Here is a 26,235-nt window from a genome sequence, read left to right on the forward strand (position 1 = left end):
ATTCTGCTTCCTATTTAATATTGAGTAATGGGTTCAACAGAAGGCCAAACCCCAGAATTATGCAATATACCTCAAGTAACAAACCTGCACTTGTACCTGCTGAACCTAAAATAATTTAAAAAAAAAATTCTAGGCTAAGCACAGAAGCTAAGACCTGTAATCCTAGCACTTTGGGAGGCCAAAGCTGGTGGGTGGCTTGAACCCAGGAGTTCAAGAACAGCCTGGGCAACATGGTGAAATCCCACCTCTACAAAAATGATAACAAAAAATTGCCAGGTGTGATGGCATGTGCCTGTAGGTCCAACTACTCTGGAGGTTGTAGGGGGAGAATTACTTGGGCCCAGGAGGTGGATATTGCTGTGAGTCAAGACTGCATCACTGCACTTTAGCCTGGGTGACAGAGTGAGACACTGTCTTACAACACACACACAAAAAGTGCTATATTTTCTATATCATTTTTCTTTATAGAAAGACTGGCCCTAATTGGGCCAATGTTATTTTGAAATAGACTACATTTCAGTCTGTTTGAAATATCTGCTTTTTAAATTGTTAGGATTTCTTCTGCCTAGTCAACTGGAAGGTAAAGTCTTTTTTTTGCCACATCTACATCTGGGTTACTCCCAAGAAAACATTATTCCCCACATCTAGCCATATCTCTTGATGGAAATCTCTAAATAGTTTGGTAAATTAAGGGAAGTATTTAATTTTTTAATTAGATTGTCCTGAGTTATCAACAGTGACCAAGAGTGAAGGTAACTGGTATCTTGTGAATGTCTGTGTCCCACAAATTCATGAGTTGAACCTAATTTCCAATGTAATGATAGTGGGAGGTAGAGCCTTTGGGGAGATGATTAATTTCTGAGGCCAGGATCTAACAAGATTAGTGCCCACAGTTTGCCTTGCTTTCACCTGGTGAGGACACAGTGAGAAGGCATCATCTATGAATCAGGAAACAGCCCCTCGTCATACACCAAATCAGGTGATGACTTCATTTTGGACTTCCCAGCCTGCAGAACTATGAGAAATAAATTTCTGCTGTTTACAAAGCCTCCCAGTTTATGGTATTTTATTAAAGCAGCCCAAATCAACTAAGATAGTGAGAATTTTGTATTCAAGGATTTCAATATTCTTTGGTCACAAACTGTAATTTTAAGCTTTAAATAAATAGCACTTGGCTGGGCAAGCGCCTGTAATCCTAGCACTTGGGGAGGCCGATGTGAGTGGATCATTTGAGGTCAGGAGTTTGAGACCAGCCTGGTCAACATGTTGAAACTCTGTCTCTACTAAAAATGCAAATAATTAGCCAGGTGTGGTGGTGAATGCCCATAATCCCACCAACTGCTTGGGAGGCTGAAGCTGGAGAATTACTTGAACCCAGAAGGTGGAAGTTGCAGTGAGCCGATGTTGCTCCACTGCACTCCAGCCTCAGCAACAGAGTGAGACTCCACCTCAAAAAAAAAAAAATCGTAACTTAATTTTTCCTGAAGCTCTTAAAATAAAATTGAGAAAATAGAGGAGTGATAAGACATGATGAAAAGAGGAGGCTTGGTTTAGGGAGAATGCCAGGTATCTAATTTCCTTACTAATGATTTCAAGTTGCCAAATGCCATGGCTAGAGATACCTGGCTTCACTATAAGTCTGTGTCCTCAACATTGTTTGACAATCCTTTGAATTTTCTTTAGCAGTTTTCTTTTGCATTCTAGACATGCCTGGCCGAGGCCTTTCCCATTTCTTTCAATGCGCTTGCTCAGTCCCACCCTTTTTGTTGTACACAAAAAAAAACTAGTGTCTTACTTCACAGAACAATGAAAAGATAACTAGAGTAAAATTCTATAATTTCCCATCCATGCTTCCATTTATTTATTAAATATTAAGTCGTATTGAGAACCTACTATCCACCAATTACTGTGTACTCCAACTATATGATTTCATTTTTTAGTCTGATAGATTTCACAATATTTTACTTTCATTGATCATTGACTCAAAGAATGACTGGGTAGTAAAAATATTGATAGCATCTAATTCACCCCTCTTCCTATAAATGAGGACAATAAAATGGAAAATATGCTTAAGGTTCAATGAGAAGCCACTAACAAAAGTCCAAATTAAAACCCAACTTTCATTATCATTACTCTTTGTTAAGGAAATTGGTTGGATTGCCCATTTGGGTCCATTTATCTATCTGCATAGCATTAGAAATCTGTTCCCAGAGCCCCTGGAATGATTTTCATCCTGAAAAGCAAGGAATAACTAAGAGTATGCTGCAATCTTTTGCTTTTAGAGATAGTAAAACAGAGATCTAATTAGGATGAAAACTGTTAGAATGTAGTCTATGAAAAAAAGGGCCCATGTTTCTAAATCTTCATCTCATCTCCTGAAATCCTAAGACCACTGTACCTTAATGCAAGCTTGCTAAGCAGCTGGTGTGTACGCTCAAACTTCTTGCTAACCAAGCACAAAATATAACCATGAGCAGACTTAGAGCTCTTGTTGTGTACCATCAGAAGCAATGGGCATGCTTTTGCAGAAAGAAAGTTTCACAAGGAGGGTAGCTAGGCTCTGAGTGAAGAGCTTTGACTACCCCTCTCTGTATAATGGCTTAGCCTGGCTATCCCTGATCATGGATCTCACCCACTGCGTCACACATCCTCCAAGATGAGATGACCCTTTCTTCCAACACAGCTACTCAAAGGATGTGTGTATAGAAGATTCTCTGTCCACAAGAGATGGTAACTATTGTCCCATGGCTGCAGACCTTTTAAATGTTGAGTGGTATTTCCTAGATAATAAAACCAAAGTCCCTAGGCCTCTGAAACATAAAATTTTGCTCTCCAATTTTTTTTTTTTTTTTTTTTTTTGAGACAGTGTCTGGCTCTGTCATCCAGGATGGAGTACAGTGGTGTGACTTTGTTCATTGCAACATCCGCCCCCTGGGCTCAAGCCATCCTCCCACCTCAGCCTCCTCCAGAGAAGTGGGGACTACAGACACATGCCACCATGACCAGCTAATTTTTGAATGTTTTGTAGAGACAAGGTTTGCCTATTTTGCCCAGGCTGGTCTTGAATTCCTGAGGTCAAGCAATCTGCCCACCTCAACCTCCCAAAGTGCTGGAATTACAGACATGGACTACCATGCTCAGCCCCAAATTTTATTATAAAAACATTCAAACAGACAAGTTGAAAGAAGAACACAATGAACACTTAACCTACCTACCATTAAATTTAATAAGCATTGATATTTTCAATACTGCTTTCTCTATCTTTATTATGTTTTAATACCTGAAGGTTTCACTGAAGAAAATCCTATGAAAGAAGCCTACTCAGATGCTATAGAAGACTGTCCCTCCTTTAACCTTCCCCACTAATCTTTGTTTGTCTTAATAGGAAAGAAGTTTAAGCCCTTAGCTTTTGCCTTAAACTCACAAAACATTCAGCTTACAGACTTAGTTCTTCCCCATTTCTTGGTGACTGCCTTGATATTTAAAGTTTTTCCTGTGCCAGTTTCCCATATTCAGGTCTTCATGATTGCCCTTCAATATGCCTTATCCAGACTAGTAAACTTTGCCACTGCCAAATTCTTTACAAAGATCTTTCCTGTGCCTTAGAAATCCATACAGCACTGGAGCTAGTGTGGTCTACTAAACTGGAGCTAGTGTGAACCACGGGACCTAATAATGCACCCTTCATAGAAGACTCAGGCACGTTGTTCATTAGGGCCTTATTTTTATCAATCCAGAATAAAGCCTGCACTTATGGACCTGATAAAAGATGTTTACATCTAAACACTTTTTAATCTTTTTTGTTCCTTGCATGCTCTCAGGTGATTCCTACTATTCTTTATTTCCATCTTGCCAGTACATAAGAAGCGGTACGGAAGAGTGAAGATCAACGTCTTTACTTTCAGATAACTAAGCTCTTCAGCATAGCAGCTGTGTAATTTTGTCAGCAAGTTCCTTCATTTCTTCATGTAAGATGGAGAAAATGATGGTACCCATTTTTGAGGGTTAAAGTTAATATTAATAAGATAATATATGCAAAGTTCTGGCAAAGTGATAAGTAAATGCTAAGTCTTTTAATGAGTACTAGGTACTGATATTAATATTATCACTATTTTAAGTGTTGTTTCAATGCAGCTTTATGGAATACAGACACAAAATAAACTTCTTACTAGACTGTCAGCAATAGAAAATTACTGGCTCAGGGTGGGTAAGTAGAAGGAGGGGCTAAGTATTGTAGAATCAGCAGTAACAACAGAATAATGTATTTTAGCATTATATAAAATAGAGGTAGAAATTAAATAGAAAAATATCTAACTTTAACTGAATTCCTTTTGTTTATCTATTGCAAATTAACCTCCTGGAGTTGAGAAAGAACTATCTAATATACATTACATTTCCATCTAAGGAAGAAATTGTTCTACTATTTGCCCATTAAAACTGGAATGGGACATTTATATATTTCCTGAGGAATGTCCTTATTATTCTCCCCTTCACAATTAACAATACAGCTGAGAGAACAATCACCATTCATGAGCCCGCTCAGTGGGGAAGTGTTAATTCTATGCATGTTAGATGTGTTCAGGAACCCGAATATTTTGTCAATAGCCCTTGATGGAAGTGGGGATGGGACAATGATTATTTTCTAATGTCATGAGTTAAAGGTACAATGGTGTCCAGGTGATCTGAATGGAAAGAATAAATGGCCATTATTTTTTTGTTTGATTAACGAAGTAATAATATAAAGAAGCCAATTTATCATCTATAATATTGATCTTTCCCTTTTCCTCTCAATTCCAAAGGCATTCTGATTGTTGATTTTCCTGTCCACTCAACTTTGCCTACATGCATTTATGAATACATCCTCAACCTTTACTGCATTGCTATTTACAGTGTAGGTGCTTAGTCAGTATTGGGTATACAAATGAGAGTATGACACATCCTGTGCCCTAAAGATAGGTATTCTGGAGAAACAGGAAGAGCCCAGGGTGATTTCTGCATTATTTCTGTGACGATGAAATGATATGATGGACAAAATGCATCTAGCACTGGGTCTGCTCTGGGTAACTTATCATTTCTGTGTCTCCTGCCTTCTTCTAGATTCTTATCTCCTTCTTCTAGATTCTAATCTCCCTCTGTGCTTAACTTTTTAAAAACGTTAAACTACAATCCTTTTTCATTCCCTGTTCTCCACTGCACACATGGTCTCTCTCTCTCATCAAGGTCTCTCTGATACTGTATATTTTGTAGTTGATTCTAAGTAATAATTTTAGTATAATGTATCTGCTGGACACAATGCTTTCCATTAGTACTTTCGAAGCCCACCACTTCAGTAGAATCTTTTCAGACTTTACCAGTCAACTTGCTTTCTCTCTCTTCTATTTCCTTCTTTTCTGAGGCACGCATGTGAGCAGTGCCTGTATCTAACTCATTTCTATACCACCAGTACTTGACACAGAGTACAAATGTGCTCTCGTTCTGCCGCTCTTATCCCCCCTCCCTTGAAGGCCAAATGCCTTCTTCTCTACAAATGTCATAAACAAAAAAGCTGAATCTAAGGATCTAAGATAATGCATCAGTCAGGGGAACTGGATATAGCAGAAAATAAAAATGAGATAGAATAGACAAGAAAAATGTGGGATTGAAGGCATCCCGCTGAGGGCTCTGGCTTTGAACTTGGAACAGGGTTTATATACCATCTCCAGAGATTGCTTTCTTTGTAATCTTTGGCAAATTGCATCAGCCTCTGTTTCTTCATTTGAAAATAAAGACAATAGCAGTCGCTAATATATGAGGTTGTTGTAAGGGTTAACTATAATAATGTGTGAAAGCACTTAGCTCAATATTTGACCCATAACAAGTGTTCAATAAGTGAATACTATTACTATTATCAACATTATGAGAAGGTAACCACATATTCATGTAAAGCAGAACAAATTAGGCAACTAAAAATGTCAAAGTTTAGAATTTCTTCTACTCTAATAAAGAGAAACCCTTTATATTATAATGTTTTCAGAAAAAGATATATTTTCTTCACTTTTTCTAGAAAACCATCTTTTAATACAAAACCATGCTTTCAGTACAGAGTAAAGTTTAAAAGAAAAACCATCTCATTCTACAAAATTATCCTCATCCAAATATCAAAGTATCACAATTATTTTCTGACATAGAGGTCTATTTGAGTGTAAATTTCCTATTAATAAACATGAGATAACTACCTTATTATTTGCAAGTCTGATTGCTCCTTGGAAGGTGAAAGGTTACAATAAGCTTTCTAGTCATCAGAAGGCCATGATCCCATTCAGGCAGCTCAGAAGGAATTTATAAAACACAGTATCTGCCACATTCAAACAATTATTTGGCATTCACAGTGTTTTTTCCATTTTAAAGAAAATCTGTGCCTCAGCTATTTTGATATTGTTTATCTCTATTCTTTAAAGAAAGCAGCTTTAGGATCAGGAAGCTAATATTGGAAGATAATTCAGAAAAGCGTAGTCTTAGCTGAGGTTAAGTCCCTTTGTAAGCATGCTACCTTAAGCTCTTGAATGTCTAGTGGATAGGAGGCTTAACTGTTTCTTAGTAGAATCGAAGAAAGAGTACGAAAAATAGCACAATATTTTCATCCAATGAAAAGTAACAGCTATTTTGTTCAGGAAAAGGTATATTTTGAATTGGGGACAACAGACCTGAGTCCATAAAGGACGGTGCCATCAGGATGCAGGCGGATCATGCGGTTCTTAACAGTGACTCCGTGCACAAATGACTTCTTATCGTTCAGGAAATAGGTATCAGGCACCCAGAGCTGGTCTGCCACTCTGTTGTCCAGAGTCAGGTTTAAAGGTATTACATTATAGGACAGCCTCTTATCTCTCCAGGCTTGTTGAAAGTACATTGTCAAGGTATAATCCTGTAAATGTGAGAAAAAAGATATGGTTAGTTCACACCCAAAAAGATTTGGGGGATAAGCAAACATCTCAGTATTAATAAGAAAATAAATTAATTTTTTTATTTTTATTTTTTAATTTTTTGAGACAGGGTCTCACATTGTCACCCAGGCTGGAGTACACTGGCATGATCTTGGCTCACTGCAGCCTCCCTCTCCTGGGTTAAAGCAATTCTCCTGCCTCAGCACTCAAGTAGCTGGGATTACAAGAGTGTGCCACTACACCTGGCTAATTTTTTGTATTGTTAGTAGAGACTGATTTTCCCCTTGTTGGCCATTCTGGTCTCGAACTCCTGACCTTAGGTGATTCACCCGCCTCAGCCTTCCAAACTGCTGGGATTACAGGCATAAGTCACCACACCCAGCCAAGAAAACAAATTTATATATGTAGCCACACAGTATAAACATATACTATTCACATATAGACAATTACTAATTTATTAAACCCATTCTTGCCCAGTAACTACCATGGGCCAGGCCCAATGGTAGGCACTATGAACACATAAGTGAAGAGAATATATTCACAAGAAATTTATAAATTTCTGAGGAAGAAAGATATCAAGGAATAATTACCCAATGATTAATTTGTGCTTCTCAAAGTGGAGTATGCAGGACTCTTTTTGGTGAGACATAAATAGCATTTTAAAAATAATTATGTATTTGTTTCTATGCATACTAAAAACATTAACTAGCTCATCCAAACCTAACAATTCATCAATTCATTCTTCCATTCATTCATTCAATCATTAAATATATAATAAGTATCCAGCATTTGACAGGAACCATTGAGGTGCTGGGATGACAGATTAAATGCCTGCTCTCAGGGAATTTAAAAACAAAGCATAGATAAATCAACAGAATCATGTCAAATAATGCTACATCTTATGAAGCAAATAAATCAAGGTGCAAAATATCTAACTGGAATGATGATGAAAAGCTTCTCTTAGGAGTTAGCATTGTGCAGAGACCAGAGAAGGAGCTCAGACCACTGGCTCTTAGGAAAAGAACATGCTGAGCAGACGGGAATCTGCAGAGGTCCTAATATAAATAGACAGGCTGGACATGTTTGAAGAACATGTTTGAGCGAGTGATACATAGGGAGAGTAGAAATACAGCAGTCAAGAATATCAGCCCCATGAAATTTTAGAAGGTTATGCATATTTAAAATAGATTGTTACAAAGTGGCTAACTTATTATGGTAGTAATTGCAAGAGTTTGTAAATGAGAATCATAATCAGTCTAGTCTAATCAAGGAGGGTTTCTCAGAAAAGGTGACATTTACACTGAGGCTAATGTAAGCTTCTCAGCTATCTAAACAATATTAACTCAGTGAATTTATCATGAGAATTTCAATCCCAGCATTATGGACAAGCAGGCTGGGCTCTAACTTTTAGACACCGTGTGCTGGCTACTGTAAAGTGAGCACTGCCCTTGGAGTACCAATTCTATCATTTCCCAATTCAGTTTCCAGGAGATAAATGTACATAACTTCTTTTAGTTTCAGTTCCATTAAATATAAACGGGGCTTTTAATACATGCCCGATCTAATCAGAAAGTTATTATGAAAATTAAATGTACAACTCAAATGCAATTTGTAAACTACAAAAAGCTATATACTATGAATGAAGCATTTATAAGTGACATATTTTATCCATTAGAAGCCTATGGGTACAATGTAATTGCTCTCTCACTCTCATCTGAATGACTAAGTGAAGGTCCAAATATTCATTTGAAAAGCATAATTACAATTCTATTTTAAAATCAGTTCACAATGTCCTACTTGAGGGTTTTTAAAAAACTAGAATCATGTATTAATTATCTCTGCAACCTGAGAGGCTAGAGTGTGCCAAGGACTCAAATAACCAATGAATGAAAGTATATACCTACAGTAAAGTATGCCTAGTGGATTTCTGCACGGATCTGCATAATTTTGTATATAAGATATATACTTCAATTTCAGTGAAGTCTTGCATTTTTCTAACCTTTGTTGAGATTTATACATCTTAATTTGGTTACATCATTTTAAAATATGACTCATATTGTCTGCTATAACATTGAACAGTTTTCATAGGAACAATGTAACCTGTTGTAAAAATATTAAAATATTTTCTGTGGCTTAGAGAACACACACATATTGACCTCACTCAGAAGTCAGTGTAGGATCTTCTAATTTTACAATCAAACTTCTATCCTAACAAAATATATATCAATATCCTAAATATGTATCAATAGTTGTTGGTGAAATTCACTTTAGTGGATTACTGTAGTTAGCATTCTGGACTGTTCTGCAGCACTCTGCTTTACTGAAGAATTAGTCTGAGGATCTCTAAAGGACCATGTTAATTTATAATAAAAGCACGATTAAGATTCATGAACTATATAACTAGAAAACAAAAAAAGGATCAGATACATATTTTTGTGTGTGCTTATGTTACAAATAATCTAAAAATAAGGCATAAAAAATAAAACATGCAATAATATTGTGCTTGGAAGAATACATTTAGTGATTCGAAATGGAAATTTTGACTATTATCGCTGTAAGAAGAGAAAGCTACTTACACTTCTTTGATAAGCCCTCTTGAGAGTCAGGAGAAATAATACTGTTTGGAAGGTGCTGAAGTTTATCAATCAGCTGAGATGTGTTTGGACACAGGAAATTGTATTATCTTTTGGGCTAAATGAATGGTAATATTGTGAGACCCTCTATCACATGCTAACTTCTGTTATTTGTCAGCAAGACAGTGCCTGCTAAAAAATGTTCTCAGACAGGCCCTGGTAACTTTGAAAACTGTCACATCAATTTTCATTTCATTTATTTTCAAATATGCATCATGACACTATCAAGAAAGGAAGAAGCTCCTATTCTAACTAAATGTTAGCGCACATCAAAAGAAAACATGGTCCTGTTTTCTGCCCTTTCCCCTAGGCTCCTGCCCATCTGAGATAAATCCTTTGTACTTTAATAATGCAAGGATATCCTTTACATTTGGCAACTCCTCCTTTGGGAAGTTGTCTCAGAGTTAGTTTATTCAAACTGAAAAACCCCAAATAAACCAATTCTGGGTGCTATTTGATCCATGTCATCACCACCCAAGAAGGATTTACATAATTAAAATTAAAGCCAATTGATTTTTAATACCAAAATAAGCCCATTACAGGCTATTTCTTCCACTAATTATAACTAAAAACTCTGGAAGGAATAAAACCTCAACTACCTGAGGACTATGCAAAGTAGAAAGATTGAGGAAAGAATCAAAATGTGAGAAATACTACTATAAATATAAGTTTCTTGATTATTTTTCTTTTTCCTCTTGTCCTCCTTAAAGTAGCATGCATGTACACATACACACACACACACACACACACACACACACACACACACATACACCCCTACAGACAAAAGTATGAAGACCTTCAGTAAACAGAGAGAGATGTTTCTGGCCTCACAGAGTGAATATTTTTAAGATGTCCATACCCCCTAAACTGACTTACAGATTAAATGCTATTTCATTTCATCTCAAATGCTATTCATTTCATTTCAAATCCTCCCTATCACAATTTTTTTTTGTAGATGTTGACAAGGTGATTACAAAAATTTATATAAGAAAAAAAAAGACAGAGAATAGCCAAAACAATTTTGAAAGGGAAAAACAAAGCTGGAAAAGTCACACAATCTGATTTCAAGACTTACTAATGCTACCACAGTGTGGTAGTATTTCAAGACTTACTATACTGATTTTAAGACTTACTAACATAACCACAGTGTGGTCGTATTGATAGAAACATAAAGTCTAAAACAGAAGAGTTTAAAAATACACCCATGAACCAATATGTTCAACTGATTTCTGATAAAGGTACAAAGGCAGTAGACAGGAGAAAGCATAATGTCATTATATAACAAATGGTTTCATTCAAACGGAACATTAATATACAAGTAGATACGTGGATATGTAGATTAAAACATTTGACCCATACTTCATGTTGTATATAAAATTTAATTCCAGATGTGTCATCGACTTCAGTGTAAAATGTAATACTATAACACTTTAAGAGAAAAACAGAAGACATTCTCTAACTTTGGGTTCAGCAAAGACTTCTTAGATACAAACCTAAAAGTATAATCAAGAAAACAAAAATATGATAAATTGGACCTCAACAGAACTCAAAAGTTTTTTCTTTAGGAAAGACACTATTAAGGAAGTGAAAATAAAAACTACACGCTGGTAGAACATATTCGCAAATCACATAACTGGCAAACAACTTATATTCATAATTTATAAGCATATAAAAATTCTCAAAATTCAAGCAATCCAACAAAAATAGGCAAAAGATGTGAACATACACTTAACCAATGATACACAGATAGTGAATAAGCATGTAAAATGATGTTCAACATCATTAGTCATTATGGAAAACAAATTTAAAAACACAATGAGATCCTGCCACACACTCATTAAAAAAGTGCAAATAAAAATATCAAAAAACAACTGAGAATTCCGAGTGCTGGTGAGAAAGTACACCCAAACTCTCACACATTGCAAGTGGAAATACAAAACTATCAGTCACTTGGGAAGCAGTTTGACAATTTCTTATAATGTTAACATACATTTGATGAACCTAGCAATCCCACTCCTGTCTGCAAATGTTTATAGCAGTTTCATTTTAAACTAGAAGTGGAAGCCATCTGAATGCTTTTCAGCAGATAAAGGGATAGACTTGTATCCCTTTGCAGTGCATCCCTGAAACAGAATACTATTCAGCAATAAAAAGGAACCAACTTATTGATATAAGCAATATCATTAATGGTTTTCAAATACAGAAAGCTAAGTGAAATAAGCCAGATTCAAAAGGATACATATTGTATCATTCCATTTGTATGACACGAAAAAGGTAAAACTATAGGAATGAAGAACAGAGGGACAGTACCCTGGGCTTCAAGATTGGAATGCAGTTGACCCCCAAGGGTAAGCATGAGAGAATGATTTTAGGTAACAGAACTGTTCTGCCTCTTAATAGCAGCGGTGGCGTTAGGACTTCAGACATTTGTCAAAACTCAGAATTGTATACCAAAGTGAGTGCATTTTTCTGTATGTAAAGAAAAAAATAAATGTTTAAACTGCTTTCAAAAAAGCATAGTCTCTGGGGTCAGACACATCTAGGTCCATATCCCAGTACGTCTATGTTCCTCTGATGTGACCTTGAGGGAATCCTTCAAATATCTCAGCCTATCTCCAAGTCAAAAGAACAACTGTAGCTAATTAACTTAGGAATTAGGGGAAACAAAAGCTGTCTGACATCTGGAGGGAAAAAAAAGGTAGAGTTATGCTACAAATTAAATCTCCTTCATGAATATACAGGGACATAGGGCTCCACCAGGACAGGCTGACAAGGCTACCCTAATTGGTTATAGGCTCTCAATTCCCAATTTGTACAACAATGCATTTAGAGTAGGTGATTTCCAAGGCCATTTCTAGGGATGAAATAATTCCATTCTAGAAAATGCTCTGCTGACCTTATATTCAAACTCATGTTGTCATTTAAAAATCTTCTATATGCCTATAGTCATAGGCAAGGACTTCATGACTAAAACACCAAAAGCACTGGTAACAAAAACCAAAATAGACAAATGGGATCTAATTAAACTCCAGAGATTCTGTACAGCAAAACAAACAATCGTTAGAGCAAACCACCAACCAAGAGAATGGGAAAAAATTTTTGCAATCTATCCATCTGACAAAGGGCTAATATCCAGAATCTACAAAGAACTAAAACAGATTTACAAGAAAAAAACAAACCCATTCAAATGTGGGCAAAGGACATGAACAGACACTTTTCAAAAGAAGACATATATGAGGCCAACAAACATGAAAAAAATGCTCATCACCTCTGGTCATTAAAGAAATGCAAATCAAAACCACACTGAGATATCATCTCATGCTAGTTAGAATGGCGATCATCAAAAATCTGGAGACAACAGATGCTGGAGAGGATGTGGAGACATAGGAACACTTTTACACTGTAGGTGGGAGTGTAAATTAGTCCAACCATTGTGGAAGATAGTATGGCGATTCCTCAAGGACCAAGAAGTTTGATCCAGCAATCCCATTACTGGGTATATACCCAAAGGATTATAAATCATTCTATTATAAAGATACATGAACATGTTCATTGCAGCACTGTTTACAAGAGCAAAGACCTGGAACCAACCCAAATGCCTATCAACGATAGACTGGACAAAGAAAATGTGGCACATATACACCGTGGAATACTATGCAGCCATAAAAAAGGATGAGCTCATGTCCTTTGTAGGGACATGGATGAATCTGGAAAACATCATTCTCAGCAAACTGACACAAGAACAGAAAATCAAACACTGCATATTTTCACTCATAGATGGGTGTTGAGCAATGAGAAAACATGGACACAGGGAGGGAAACATCACACACTGGGGTCTGCTGGAGGGGCTAGGGGAGGGACAGTGGGGGTTGGGGAGGTTGGGGATAGATAACAAGGGGAGAAATGCCAGATATAGGTGATGAGGGGATGGAAGCAGCAAACCACCTTGCCATGTATGTACCTATGCAACAATCCTGCATGATCTGTACATGTACCCCAGAACCTAAAGTGCAATAAAAAAAAATAGAAAAGAAAATCTTCTATATGTCTAAATAATTTTGTTTTTGCTTTTATTGTCTTTAAAATTTGTTTTCTATTGCCAAGATTTAAACTTTTCCTGTCTCTCTGGCTCAGTGTTCTAAAAAATACCTACCGTGAAAAATGTGTGTTTCTTATCTTTTTAAGGTTGTTGTTCTGTAAAGTGCCTATCCACGCTCTTTGAACATTTGTTTTTTTTAATTCGGAAATTTACTTCTTGTTATAGGATATTTGAATATACACACATATCGTATGTTATTACCTTTTAAATTTCTTTTAACTTTATATTTTGAAATAAAAACTAGTACAGAGAGTTTCTGCATACTTTTTACATAGCTTACTCTAAGATTAACATTTTGCAAAGCTATAAAACAATATAAACCAGAAAATTGACATATATAATAATATTAACTATAGACCTTATTTAAAAAGTCTCTCATATCAATAATGCCCTTTTTTTAAAAAATTCCAGGATCCAACCCAAGATGTACCTTACACTTAATACTTATGCTCCTTCGCCTTCAACCTGTGACAGTTCCTCAGTGCTTCCTTGTCTTCGATGAGGTTAACACTTTTGAAGAGTAGCAGTTAGTTTTTTTGTTCAATGTCTTTCAGTTTGGATTTGTTTGATGAGTGCTTATGATTAGATTGAGATTACACAGTTTGGGTCAATGTATCACCTAAGCAATGTTGTATCCATCATACAAATAGTATATATAAAGTGTACATAATGTCAAAATGACATTCTGGAAAATTCCTGGTCATCTTAATCTTGAATAACTGGTTAAGGTAATATCTGCTAGGCTTCTACACTGTGAAGCTGCTATTATCTTTTGTAATAAACAAATATCCTGGGTAGATATTTTAGGATTTTGGAAAGTAAAAACATATTTAGGCTGATATCTATAATCACTGCATTTTTGTGGAGTATTTTTGCACACTTTCTAAGTTTCTCTTCATTCATCTCAACCTGAATTAACATATTCATTCAATGACAATGTTTAAATACTAATAAGACAAACAAAAAAAGGAAACACTAACATTAGCCATTGAAGGAGTTTTATCATTAGAAAATGAGAAGTATCTTCTCACTCATAAGTGGGAGTTGAACAATGAGAACACATGGACATAGGGAGGGGAACATCACACACTGGGGCCTGTCAGGGAGTGGGGGGCTAGGGGAGGGATAGCATTAGGAGAAATACCTAATGTAGATGACGGGTTGATGGGTGCAGCAAACCACCATGGCACGTGTATACCTATGTAACAAACCTGCACGTTCTGCACATGTATCCCAGAACTTAAAGTATAATTTTAAAAAAAAAAAGAGAGACAGAAATATCTTCTTGAGAACCACTTTCCATTTACCCTCATTTTCTGGACTAGTGGCATTGTTCTGGCCACTTGAAGCTATAGAACTTCATTCTGTATGTGTGGTGCAGCATCTTCCCTTGTCTCAAGCCTACAGGTTGCCTGTGAGTGGCCTCTATCCCCACCTGGACCTGAATGGCTATTCAACCATGAGCTTCAGTCTTCCCCTTCCACTTTATTTATCTTCATTTATATGTTTTCCATATGCATTTTGTTTTTCTGTAGACACTTTAGCATTTATTATCAATAGAGGTTTTCTTCTTTTCTTTTAAAGCATGGCTATGTGTGTGGGAAAAATGGTCAATACAACTATGTCTTTTTCCCTACCATTTCTCTACTTGGGAATAAGATGGCAGGGTAAGGGGTTGGTTTCACATGCATTTGGTCTGCTATTTAAAGACATAAAGACACCTAACAGCTTATTTTTTTAATGACAAGAGTTTAAAGTTTATTTTCATTCGTGATAAGCTATGGTTTGTTTAATTTGCTTTATCCATTAGAAGCACATTTTCTGAGCTTTGAAAATCATCATTACTGAACTAAAATCTTGAGCTCTGGTGATAAAACTTGCTTGTTGAGTTCTTCTAGATAATGGCTTTGTCTCTAAAATTAGATGGTTTCAGAGAAATCTCTGTCTCTGCTCTCAGGCTTTTATAATTTTAAAAGAAAAAAATATTTAACTTCATCTTAATTACCTCTTGTTGAAAGAACAACTGTGTCTAATATACCATCATTTATTTCCTTCATTTATGCTATATCAAAGTTGAGGTTTCAAGCTGACAATCTGACCTACTGTCTTTCAAAAGACAAGGTTAATGTTTTTAAGGTAGTAAAAATCTGTGACTTAGAAACTATGTGAGCAAGTGTGATTTAATTTAAAGGTAACACAAGTTTCATGTGAATAAAACTCCACAATTATTCAGCATAGCATATTTGTAACTTTTACTATCATTCTGGACAGAATGTTTTAATATTAGGCATTTTTAGAAAAATATTTCAGTTTTTTTTTGTCTGCTATTTCAATTTTTCAAAAATATGACAACAGGACAGATTTCCAAACATTAGAATACCAAACTATTTTTGCAATTAACTTATTTTTTACCACTTCATGGGAGAAAATACATCTGATGCATAAATTATTATCTGAATAACACCAAAATAAGACCTAAGTTATACAGTAAGTACATTCTTAACATCATAGGCTGTGAGAGTAAAGATTACATCTTAGTCATGTGTATAAGGCAATACTTAGCACACTTTCTGGTAAATGGTAGAAAACTGCAATTGTCTCTTATGTGGTAATGCTGGACACATGGGAATATATACAGAGATTTCTAAAATGTGCATATCCTTTGCTCCGATATTTGGATTTGCATGCAATGGAATATTTATAGAAAATAATTAAGCAGCAAGCTTTGACAGCTTTACTTCCAAATATTGTCACAAGTCTATTACATCTGTCTCAATTTTAAACAATCTAGTTTAAGGCACTATTGTTTACAAGTTACGTAAGCCATTGTTACTATCTCCTTGAGGCTAACCCTTGCTCCTACAGTGTAGCAGAAATGTAAAGCAAATCATGTCTTTTCCTTGCTTAAGATGATCTAAAAGCTTTTTACTGCACTTAGAACAAAATCCAAGCTTATTAGTATGGCCTTAAAGGCTTTATGTAACTTGGATTCTGCCTACCTCTTTGATCTCACCACCTATTCCCTCTTCTTTTCCCTCACCTCCACTCACTAAGCCCAACTACATTGGCCTTTTCTCTGTTTTGCAAATACTTCAAGTTCCTTCAGACTTTACAAACTTGGTCTTTACAACTGACTGAAAACCTAACTGACAGCCTATGTCCCCAAGCATGGCTGGTTCCTTCCTGGGACACAGAGCTCAATTCAGAGCTCACACCTCCTCAGTGGGGTTTTCCCTTCCTCTCAGTCCTAGCAATCCCTGTCACGTCCCTTATTTTTATGACGTTCACAGCACTTATCATATTTTTTCAGTTAATAATATTCATTTGTTTGTTTCCTCATGTATTTTCATGTCGCCAAAAAAGAAGGTAAGTTCCATGAAAATAAAAACCTTCTTAGCTTATTCACTGATGTACCCCTATGCCTAAAACAGAGCTTAGGACATAGTAGCAACAAAAAACCCCAAAACTATTAAAATATATGAAAGCACAAATGAAAGACAACACATAGACCTTAATACTCCCAAAATACTTATTGTTATATTAGCAATAAAATAAAATTAGTAAAAACATAAATGTTCATAAATATAAAATTGTGTAAATGAAACATAGTACAAATATATAATGAAATGCATACAGGCATACATATTATAAAAATATTTATGACATGAATAGATGTTACTATAGTACTAATACATAACATTATAACTTATCTTTTTGAGAAGACTACAAAACAATATGCACAACATGACCCAATCTGGGAACGAACCATACACATAGATTGAGAAAACACGTCTAAAAATATATCTAATATTAATAGTAGTATCTCCGTGTGATGATATGTCAAGTGATTTTCAACAATTTTTGTTAATCTGTGTTTTGTTAGGTGTATCATTTCTATAATAAAACTAAACAAATAATTACTTGTTGTGTTACATTAAAAAACTAGTATCTAACATTACAAATATGTCTTTATGCATATTTCAGAGGTTAGTATCAAGAGAAAGAAAATTTACCCATAGTCACAAATAAATGAGAAGCCTCTACATTTAGGCTTATTAACAAAGCATAAATTTCTTTTATATTGAAAAGGGGTTCATTTAGAATCATACAAAAAGTAAGAACACTAATTGTTCCACCATTTTTCCTTTTCCAGGGAAGCTAACATATAACCATCATTGATCAGTGAAAACCGCTACTATGTTTCCCCTTAAACACCGAACAAAGGCAACTCAAAATGTTCTTCTGGCACTAACTTCAGTCTTCTTCACCTCACCGTCAGGAAAGAATATTTCATTTTTAAGGTAAAGACTTTATATCTGCTTCTTGTCTAATACTCAGAGGAGATGTAAACATTATTCACATATACACAGAGAGCTGTTCACTTACTTAAGTCTAAGAGCACCCTCTGCACTGCAATGGAAGTTCAAGTCAATGGATTCTCCTGCAAAAGCTTTCAAAGAAACTATGGCCATGAAGTACAAGCTCCTCACAAAGCTCTTCACAGTCTGTTCTAGTCACTTCGCCTTTCGTCATCTCTGTTTTCTCAACCAAAGTGAACAATCTGAGATAGAATGGATGATCCCTCAGACATTCTGTGCATCTCTGACACTACACTTACCTTCAACCCATCACTTTCCTGATCTTTTGCTTGAATTAAACTTTTCTACCTTTCTTGACACATCTTTTCTTTCCTTTTATTCTTTTTTTAATCATGGAGAATTGTTGCCCTTCCTTTCTATCCAAACCCTATCTATCCTTCAAGCTTCCATGAGAGTTCTTCCACTTCTCCTATACATCAGCATTCACCCTGTAAGCCTTCTAATGTATGTTCTGTAGTAAGCCAAACACTACCGAATAGAATGATTGTTTAGGTGAGGGGAATAATCTCCCAACTAAACTACACAGTAGCCCCGCCTTATCCATGGGGGACCGGTATCAAGACCCCAGTGGATGCCAGAAGCCACAGATAGTGCAGAATCCTATGTATACTGTGATTTTTCCTATGTAAACACAGTAAGTTCAGATTATAAATCTGGCACAGTAAGGGATTAACAACAATAATAAAATAGAAAAAAAATAATAAAATGCCAGCAGCTTTACTCTTGAGCTCTAGGGCTATAACTAAGTAAAATAAAGGTCACTTGAACCCAAGTACTGCGATACTGTGACAGCTGATCTGCTAACTGAGATGGCTACTGAGTGACAAACAGGCAGATAGAACAGTCAGCACTGAGCTGCTGGACGAAGGGATGATTCACTTTCTAGGTGGGACAGAGCAGGATGATGAGAGATTTCATCACATTACTCTGAACAGCACTCAATTTAAAATTTATGAATTGTTTATTTCTATAATTCTGCATTTCGTTTTTTTGGACCATGGTTGACCACTGGTAACTGAAACCATGGGAATAGAAACCTGAGACAAAGGGAAACTACTGTACTATGCTCCTGAAGTCAGAAACCATCTTTTCTTCGTTAAGTGATCCAGGCATCTTATCTTTACATAGGTGATCCTTCATGAGTATTTGTTCATGGACACATTGTTCTCACTTCATGCCTCCTGCATGGATTTTAAATGTTGATTTTTAAATCCTCTTTACTAATCATTATTCCAGAATCCCCCAAGGAATTTGTTGTCTCTATTCACTGGCATTTGAGAACTAGGTTTCACTTTTTCTCTTTCGTACCTGTTTCAAACACCCTCAGAGCTACTGGTGTTCTCTCAGTGTTTCGTAGTTGCTCCAGTTCTAAAAGCCAATGTCCCAGAGCTGGGAATAAGGATTTCTGAAGGACATAGTTTATCTATCAAAAGCAAACAAAACTCAGAGAGGAATGCAAGTATTCCCACGAAGCTGTTTCCACATTCCTAACTCTTTAAAATGCTCTGTCTTCCACATCTGAGCCCACAAATTGCTGATCCAATTATAGGTCATGGTAGTATTTCCTCATTCTCAACCTCCTAAACTAGAATGTAATGAAGTAAAACTCAGCTCCCCCTTAATAGAAGCCACCACACCAGATGTTCAATTGCAGCATTTTGGAAGAAGCACATGGTAGCAGCCCTGACTAATTGCTAGAGACACATTCAGGACATGGAAGCTGCACCTAAGATCACCCATTAGGGAAATTCAAGTTCAGAAGTGACTAATTATTTTCTTGTATGCGAAACTAAAATGCACATGGTCCAGGCAATGAGCTTTTCCACTATGTTCCTTAGTTCATTTTGCATCTTATTATAGACTTACCTTCTCAGTGATAATGGGACTGATTCTAAGGATTGCTAAAACAATCTAGCCCTATAACTGGCTATCTCTGACTGTTACCTTAATATATATGATTCCTAGCAGAGGACTCAGTTCATCAGATAATCAACATTAAAAGTGTACTTTGTATATATGATTTATTCACTATCAATGTGTGCTTTTTATTGCTCTATAAATTTATCTCAAATTGCTTTAGAGTATTTTATCTTCTAATTAGTCTGTACCTAATGTTAATACTTAACATTGTCCCTAGGTTCTTGCTTTCTGCATGCATTATTTCATTAATCGTCACAATAGCACTATAAGTTTTATATTGGATTAACCACTTAACTAGCTGCTGTGAGACATTGGGCATGCTACCTACCCTCCCTGAGCCATCATGCTTCACAAAACAAGGGAGATAATAGTTCCTACGAGTAAATAAATTCACCCAAGGAAAGTGATTAGTAGAATATCTGGCTCAGATTAAATCTACAAATGTTTGTATTATTATTAATGCCATTCTCATTATTTACATTTTCCAAGTGACACATCTGAGACACATAGAGGAAAGTGATAATTTTAATATCACTCAGTCAATAATTTTCTAAGACCTGATTTGGTTGTGGGATTCTCAGACCATTAGCCCATGTTCTTAGTACTATGCCAAGCGCCTCTGCAACACCCACCTCACTGCCAGTTTTGATTCTGACCCATCCTTTGCCAACATTGCTTCTATTCTCCTCCACCTTCCTCCAAAACACACACACACACACACACACACGTGCACGCATGTGCACAAACACACACAGTCATACACTAGAACTACTTGGGGCATACATAAAGTAAATTGTTTCTTGGGTGGGAGGTAGGAGATGAGTGTCAGTCCCTGAGAATTTTTTTGTGATTTGAACACTGAAGTTGTGCAGACATGCACGTACTCCTAAACACACACATAATTTTACACAAAAGGTAATTACATCAACTAACTTTGTGTTAAATTATTAAGAAATCCCTTGTTTTGGGAGAGTGCATACTTTAGCACTGAAGAGCCAAAATAACTAGAGGGATGTATGGTGGTACCTATAACAATGTGCTCATTCATAAATAATTCAACTGGAGAAATAGGTCTGACAAACTAAAACTTGCTCAGCTTAAATTCATACCATCAGGAAGATTCCTTTCAGCAAAATGGTGACAACTATTACTTAACACTTAGGTTGAACCATAAAAATTAACATTTTTTTTTTGTCAGTTAAAAATATGTGAATTTTACCTATTTCATATGGTTTAACGTAGACATGGTAGAGAGTGTACGGGTAAAGTTATTAAGTTTATTTGACTATGATTAAGAATTTCAGTTTCCAAATAATTAGCAACACTCACACAGCCTAATTTATCAAATTACCAAGTCAAATTTTGAAAAATGAGAAGCTTATTATTTTTATATTGAGTTTTCAAAATAGCTCTGTAATTTGTGTTCAGATTAAGAAGGAAATTCAGATTATGTCCTAATGTTTAGGGAATTTTCCAAATTCTCTATTAAACATTTGGCTTGATAAAGCAATCTAAAGCTATGTAGATTGTGTCCCTTTGAATGCAACCAGCCTATAGAGAAACTCGGCAGATTTTTCTACACAATACGATGACAGACATTTATATAACTAACTTATTACAAAATGCCTGAAGTCAGGCAGTAGGCCATGATCCAAGATGAAGAAAAAGTATAAGTATGGCGGCAGGTTCCATGAATATAGAGCATTAAAGATGACAACATTTACTTACCTTGAGGAGGAAAAATAATACAATAACAACAAATTTCCTACCAAGAGCAAAGGAACACAAATTAACAATTTCATTTGTTTCATGTGTATGACACCAAGTTGGGAGTAATTTTGATTAAAGAAAAAAGAACATTTGAATAAGGGTTTGATTTTACTTAAAAATCAAACCGAATTGTGCTGCTTGATTTGGTGGATTCTTAGAAAATAAAATAGCATCATCTGCCTCTCTCCTGTGGCTCTTACCCAGATTGTATTAATACATTTTTATTATTAACAGAAAAATCCTTTTTTAATACCATCAGCCACTGTTAGACCCGACAGGGTCTCCAGCCATGTTAAAGGTGCTAAGTGGCACTTCAGTATTTGCTGACTTTTTAAGATGTAGAGTCAAATAAAATTTGCTGTGTCTCCATTACGGACTAGGAAATGTGCTAAGGGCTGAATGAATCTTGGTCTAAGACAACCAGGTCCCCTGTTTCAGCAGACATCAGTGTGGTAGAAGAAAAAAACTATAAACAAGTAAACAGATATCAGAAAACCAAAGGGTAGATGAAGAGGTGACCTCTGAGGAGGTGGATATTCGAGCAGAGGTGAATGTGTAGAAAAGCCCAGCCATGCAGATATGAAGAAAGTCCCAAGCCCAGGAAACAGCCAGTGCCAAGGCCCTAAAGCAGGGATGGATTGGGGAAGAGACCAGTTCTAAGAACCTTATAACGTATTTATGGCACATCTGCTCCTCCTTATCAGAGCTGGGGGAAGATCTAAGGACACAGGGAGGGGAGCATCACACACTGGGGTCTGTTGGGGGAGACAAGGGGAGGGAAAGTGGGGGGTAGGGAGTTGGGGAGGGATAACATGGGGAGAAATGCCAGATATAGGTGATGGGGAGGAGGCAGCAAACCACATTGCCATGTATGTACCTATGCAACAATCCTGCATGTTCTTCACATGTACCCCAGAACTTAAAGTGCAATAAAACATTTTTTCAAAAATCAAAAAAGAAAAAAGAAAAAAGAAATAAAGACTGGTCCATAGCTTTCGAGAGGCAGGCCTTCTGAAGATCATCAGCAGTCCTTTCATTCCTTCCTGTTATCTTGCAGATGAACTCAATTTTGATATGACATTCAATCAGGATGGTTTGCTCAGCTTCCCTCAGAACTTGACTCATTTCAAAATCCTAAATGGGTTTCCTCCCTTTCCTATGTTTCTCATTCTTTCTATACCTCCATACAATGTGGGGCCTAATTTTATGAACTAGAGAATTTTGTTGTTACTTTTTAATTTAAGAAAATATCATAATGTAGCTTTTCTAATGCTTCAGAATCATTATGTTCAGAAACAAAACATTATATATATACAAGAGGTAGCAAGTCAGTTTATTTATTAGTATTATCAGTCTAGAAGAAACATATTTTCAGAAGAATAGGTGTCAATGTGTTCTGTGATTCCCTTTTCACTTTTTTGCTCTCTTAGAAGCAGTTGGTGATTCTTGGAAAATCATCTGTTTTCTGGGAAACTCATAATTAAAAGGAAATTACATTACGCCGGATATAATACCAGAGTCCTTAACACATTTGTCTTTTTCCCTATCTACATTCAAAATGAACTGTTTTTAAATCTGCTTGTAACTTCATGGTATAGTCAATTACATACCTCAAAATCCCTAGGCCAATATTATAAAAGCAATCTCCAAGGGGTGCATCTAATTATAATGTCTCTGAGAGCTGGCTGTTCTGGACTAAATGTGACCAGTGAAACTCAAGTTGACCTCTCATATGCATTCAGAGGAGTCAAAATGTCAACATACCAGCTGGTGAGGGGGAGAGGGTGCAATGAAAAGAATAGTTAATTGGAAAGTTAGAGGCACGCTTGAGGATAACCTCCATCAATTAACACCTGATGGTTTTAGAGAGAAGCTTAATATCTCTAAGTGTCATGTTTTGCTTCTGTGAAATAGAATTACTACTACCTCTGTAACATGTCCCAAGATACACAATTACACATGACATGTGAACTTTGCCCCAAGACACACAATTACATATGACATGTGAAAGTCCTCTTCAATGTCTATATGTGGGAAGGCAGCGTGGCCTAATGTTATTCTTCACTTTACTGTTATTATTATTATTCCTAAACTTACAGTTGAAACCCAAGGCAAGATGACTTCAGTAGTGCATTCTGCCAAACATTTATAAAAGAATTAGCATGAGTCCTCTCCAATCTCATCCAAAAAATGAGGAACACTTCCAAGCTCGTTATATGTGACCTGAATTACACTAATCCCAAAGTCAAAGACACTATGGAGAAAGGAAACTAGAGACCAATATTGAATATTGATGCAAAAATCCTCAAGAAAATACTAGCAAACCAAACTCAATAGTACATGAGAAGGAATATACACCATAACAAGTAGAATTTATTCCTGGAATGCAAAGATGGTTCAACGTATGATAATTAATAAATGTAATATACCACATTAACAAAATTAAGAAAAAAATAATATGACCATTTCAACTGATATAGAAAAAGCATTTGACAAAATTTATCAGCTTTTCATGATGAAAACACTCTACAAACTAAAAACAAAATTACCTCAACATAATAAAGGCCATATACAAAGTGTCCACAGCTAATATCATACTCAATAGACTCAAAAGACTGAAAGTTTTTCTTCTGAGATCAGAACAAAACAAAGATATCCACTTTCACCACTTCTATTTAGCACAGTCCTAGAAGGTCTAGCCAGGGCAGATAGACAAGAAAAGGAATGAAAAGGCATCTTAATTGGAAAGAAAAAAGTGAAATAATCTCTGCTTGCAGATAACATAATCCACTATGTAGAAAATCCTAAATATTCCATAAAAACTTATAATTATCAAACAAATTTGGCAAAGTTACAGAACACAAAATCAACATTCAAAAGTCAGTTGCATTTCTATACACTATCAATGAGAAATACAAAAAAGGAAATTAAGAAAACAATTACAGTAGTATCAAAAGGAATAAAATACCTAGGAATAAACTTAGCCAAGGTAACAAAAGACTTGTATTCTGCAAACTATAATACGATTCTGAAAGAAATTAAAGACACAAATAAATGAAAATAAATACCACCTTCAAGGTTTGGAAGGCTTAATATTGTTAAGATGTCAATACTATCCACAGTAAACTACTGTTTTAATGCAATCCTTATCAAAATTTCAATGGCACTATGGTATTTATTTTTAAAATAGGAAAATGTATCCTAAAATTTGTAGGAGACTTCAATGTACCCCAAATAAACAAAATAATCTTGAAAAAGAACAAAGTTGGAAGTCTCACACCTCCTGACTTCAAAACTTATAACTAAGCTATAGTAATCAAAATAGTGTGGTAGGGGCATAAACACAAATATATGGCCAATGGAATTGAATAGAAAGCCCAGAAATAAACTCTCAAATGTACAAACAAATAAATGCTATTAAGCAAAGGTGCCAAGACTACTCAATACAGACGAGACGTTCTCTTCATCAAATGGTATTGAGATAACTGTATAACTGTAGGCAAAAGAACGAAGTTGGGCTCTTATTTTATACCATATACAAAATTAAACCCAAATGGATTAAAGGTTTAAATATAAAATCCAAAGTTATAAAACTCCTAGAAGAAAGCACACAAAAAAGTTTCAAGACATTGGATTTTGCAACAATTTCTTGGATATAACCAATAGCACAGGCAACTAAAGCAAAAATACACAATGGGATTACATCAAATTTAAAGACTTATGCATATCAAATGAAACAGTCAGTCAGCAGAGTTAAAGGGCAACCTAAGGAATAGGAGAAAATACTTGTAAATCATGTATCTAACAAGGCGTTAACATCCAGGATATATTAAGAAAAACAAACAAACAAAAAGACCTACAACTCATAACAAAAGAACAAACAACCTGATTAAAAAATTGGCCAAGGACTTTAATACATTTCTCTAAAAGATAATGTATGAATGACCAACAAACATATGTAAAGATTCTTAAAATCACTAATCATTACAAAAATGCAAATCAAAACTACAGTGAGATATCTATCATTTCATATATATAACTACTATAAACAAACAAAAAGAAAAAAAGAACAATAAGTGTTGATGAAGATGAGGAGAAACTGGAACCCTTATAACTAATGGTAGGAGTGTAAAATGGTGCAGCTGCTTTGGAAAACAGTACGGTTGTTCCTCAAAAACATAAAAATAGAATTACTATACGATCCAGCAAGCCAAGTTCTGGGTATATATCTCCAAAAGAATTGAAAGTAGGATCTCAAAGAGGTAGTTGTATACCCGTGTTCATAACAGTATTAATCACAACAGTCACGGGGTGGAAGCAACTCAAATGTCTGTCAGTGGATGACAGGATAAACAAAATGGGGTCGATACATACAATGGAGTGTTATTCAGCCTTAAAAAGATAGGATATTCTGACATGTTGATTCATCCACATGATACAACATGGATGAACCTTGATGACATGATGCTAAGTGAAATAAGTCAGTCACAGAATGCCAAACACTATATGAT

General features: G+C 35.7%; 1 protein-coding gene across 4 annotated transcripts in view; it reads right to left on the bottom strand.

Moving 5' to 3' along the window:
* GABRB2 (gamma-aminobutyric acid type A receptor subunit beta2) overlaps window positions 1–26,235 on the bottom strand; it is a 264,711-nt gene that overhangs the window by 170,302 nt on the left and 68,174 nt on the right. For all 4 annotated transcript variants that reach the window (XM_064376505.1, XM_012461079.2, XM_012461078.2 and 1 more), the window contains one exon: window positions 6,684–6,904. In XM_064376505.1, coding sequence (XP_064232575.1) covers window positions 6,684–6,904 — 221 coding nt within the window. The remainder of the gene's footprint in view (window positions 1–6,683; window positions 6,905–26,235) is intronic.

The sequence above is a fragment of the Aotus nancymaae genome, unplaced genomic scaffold (genome assembly GCF_030222135.1).
Source record: "Aotus nancymaae isolate 86718 unplaced genomic scaffold, 86718_ANA_hifiasm-v0.15.2.pri h1tg000015l_0, whole genome shotgun sequence".
Taxonomy (NCBI): domain Eukaryota; kingdom Metazoa; phylum Chordata; class Mammalia; order Primates; family Aotidae; genus Aotus; species Aotus nancymaae.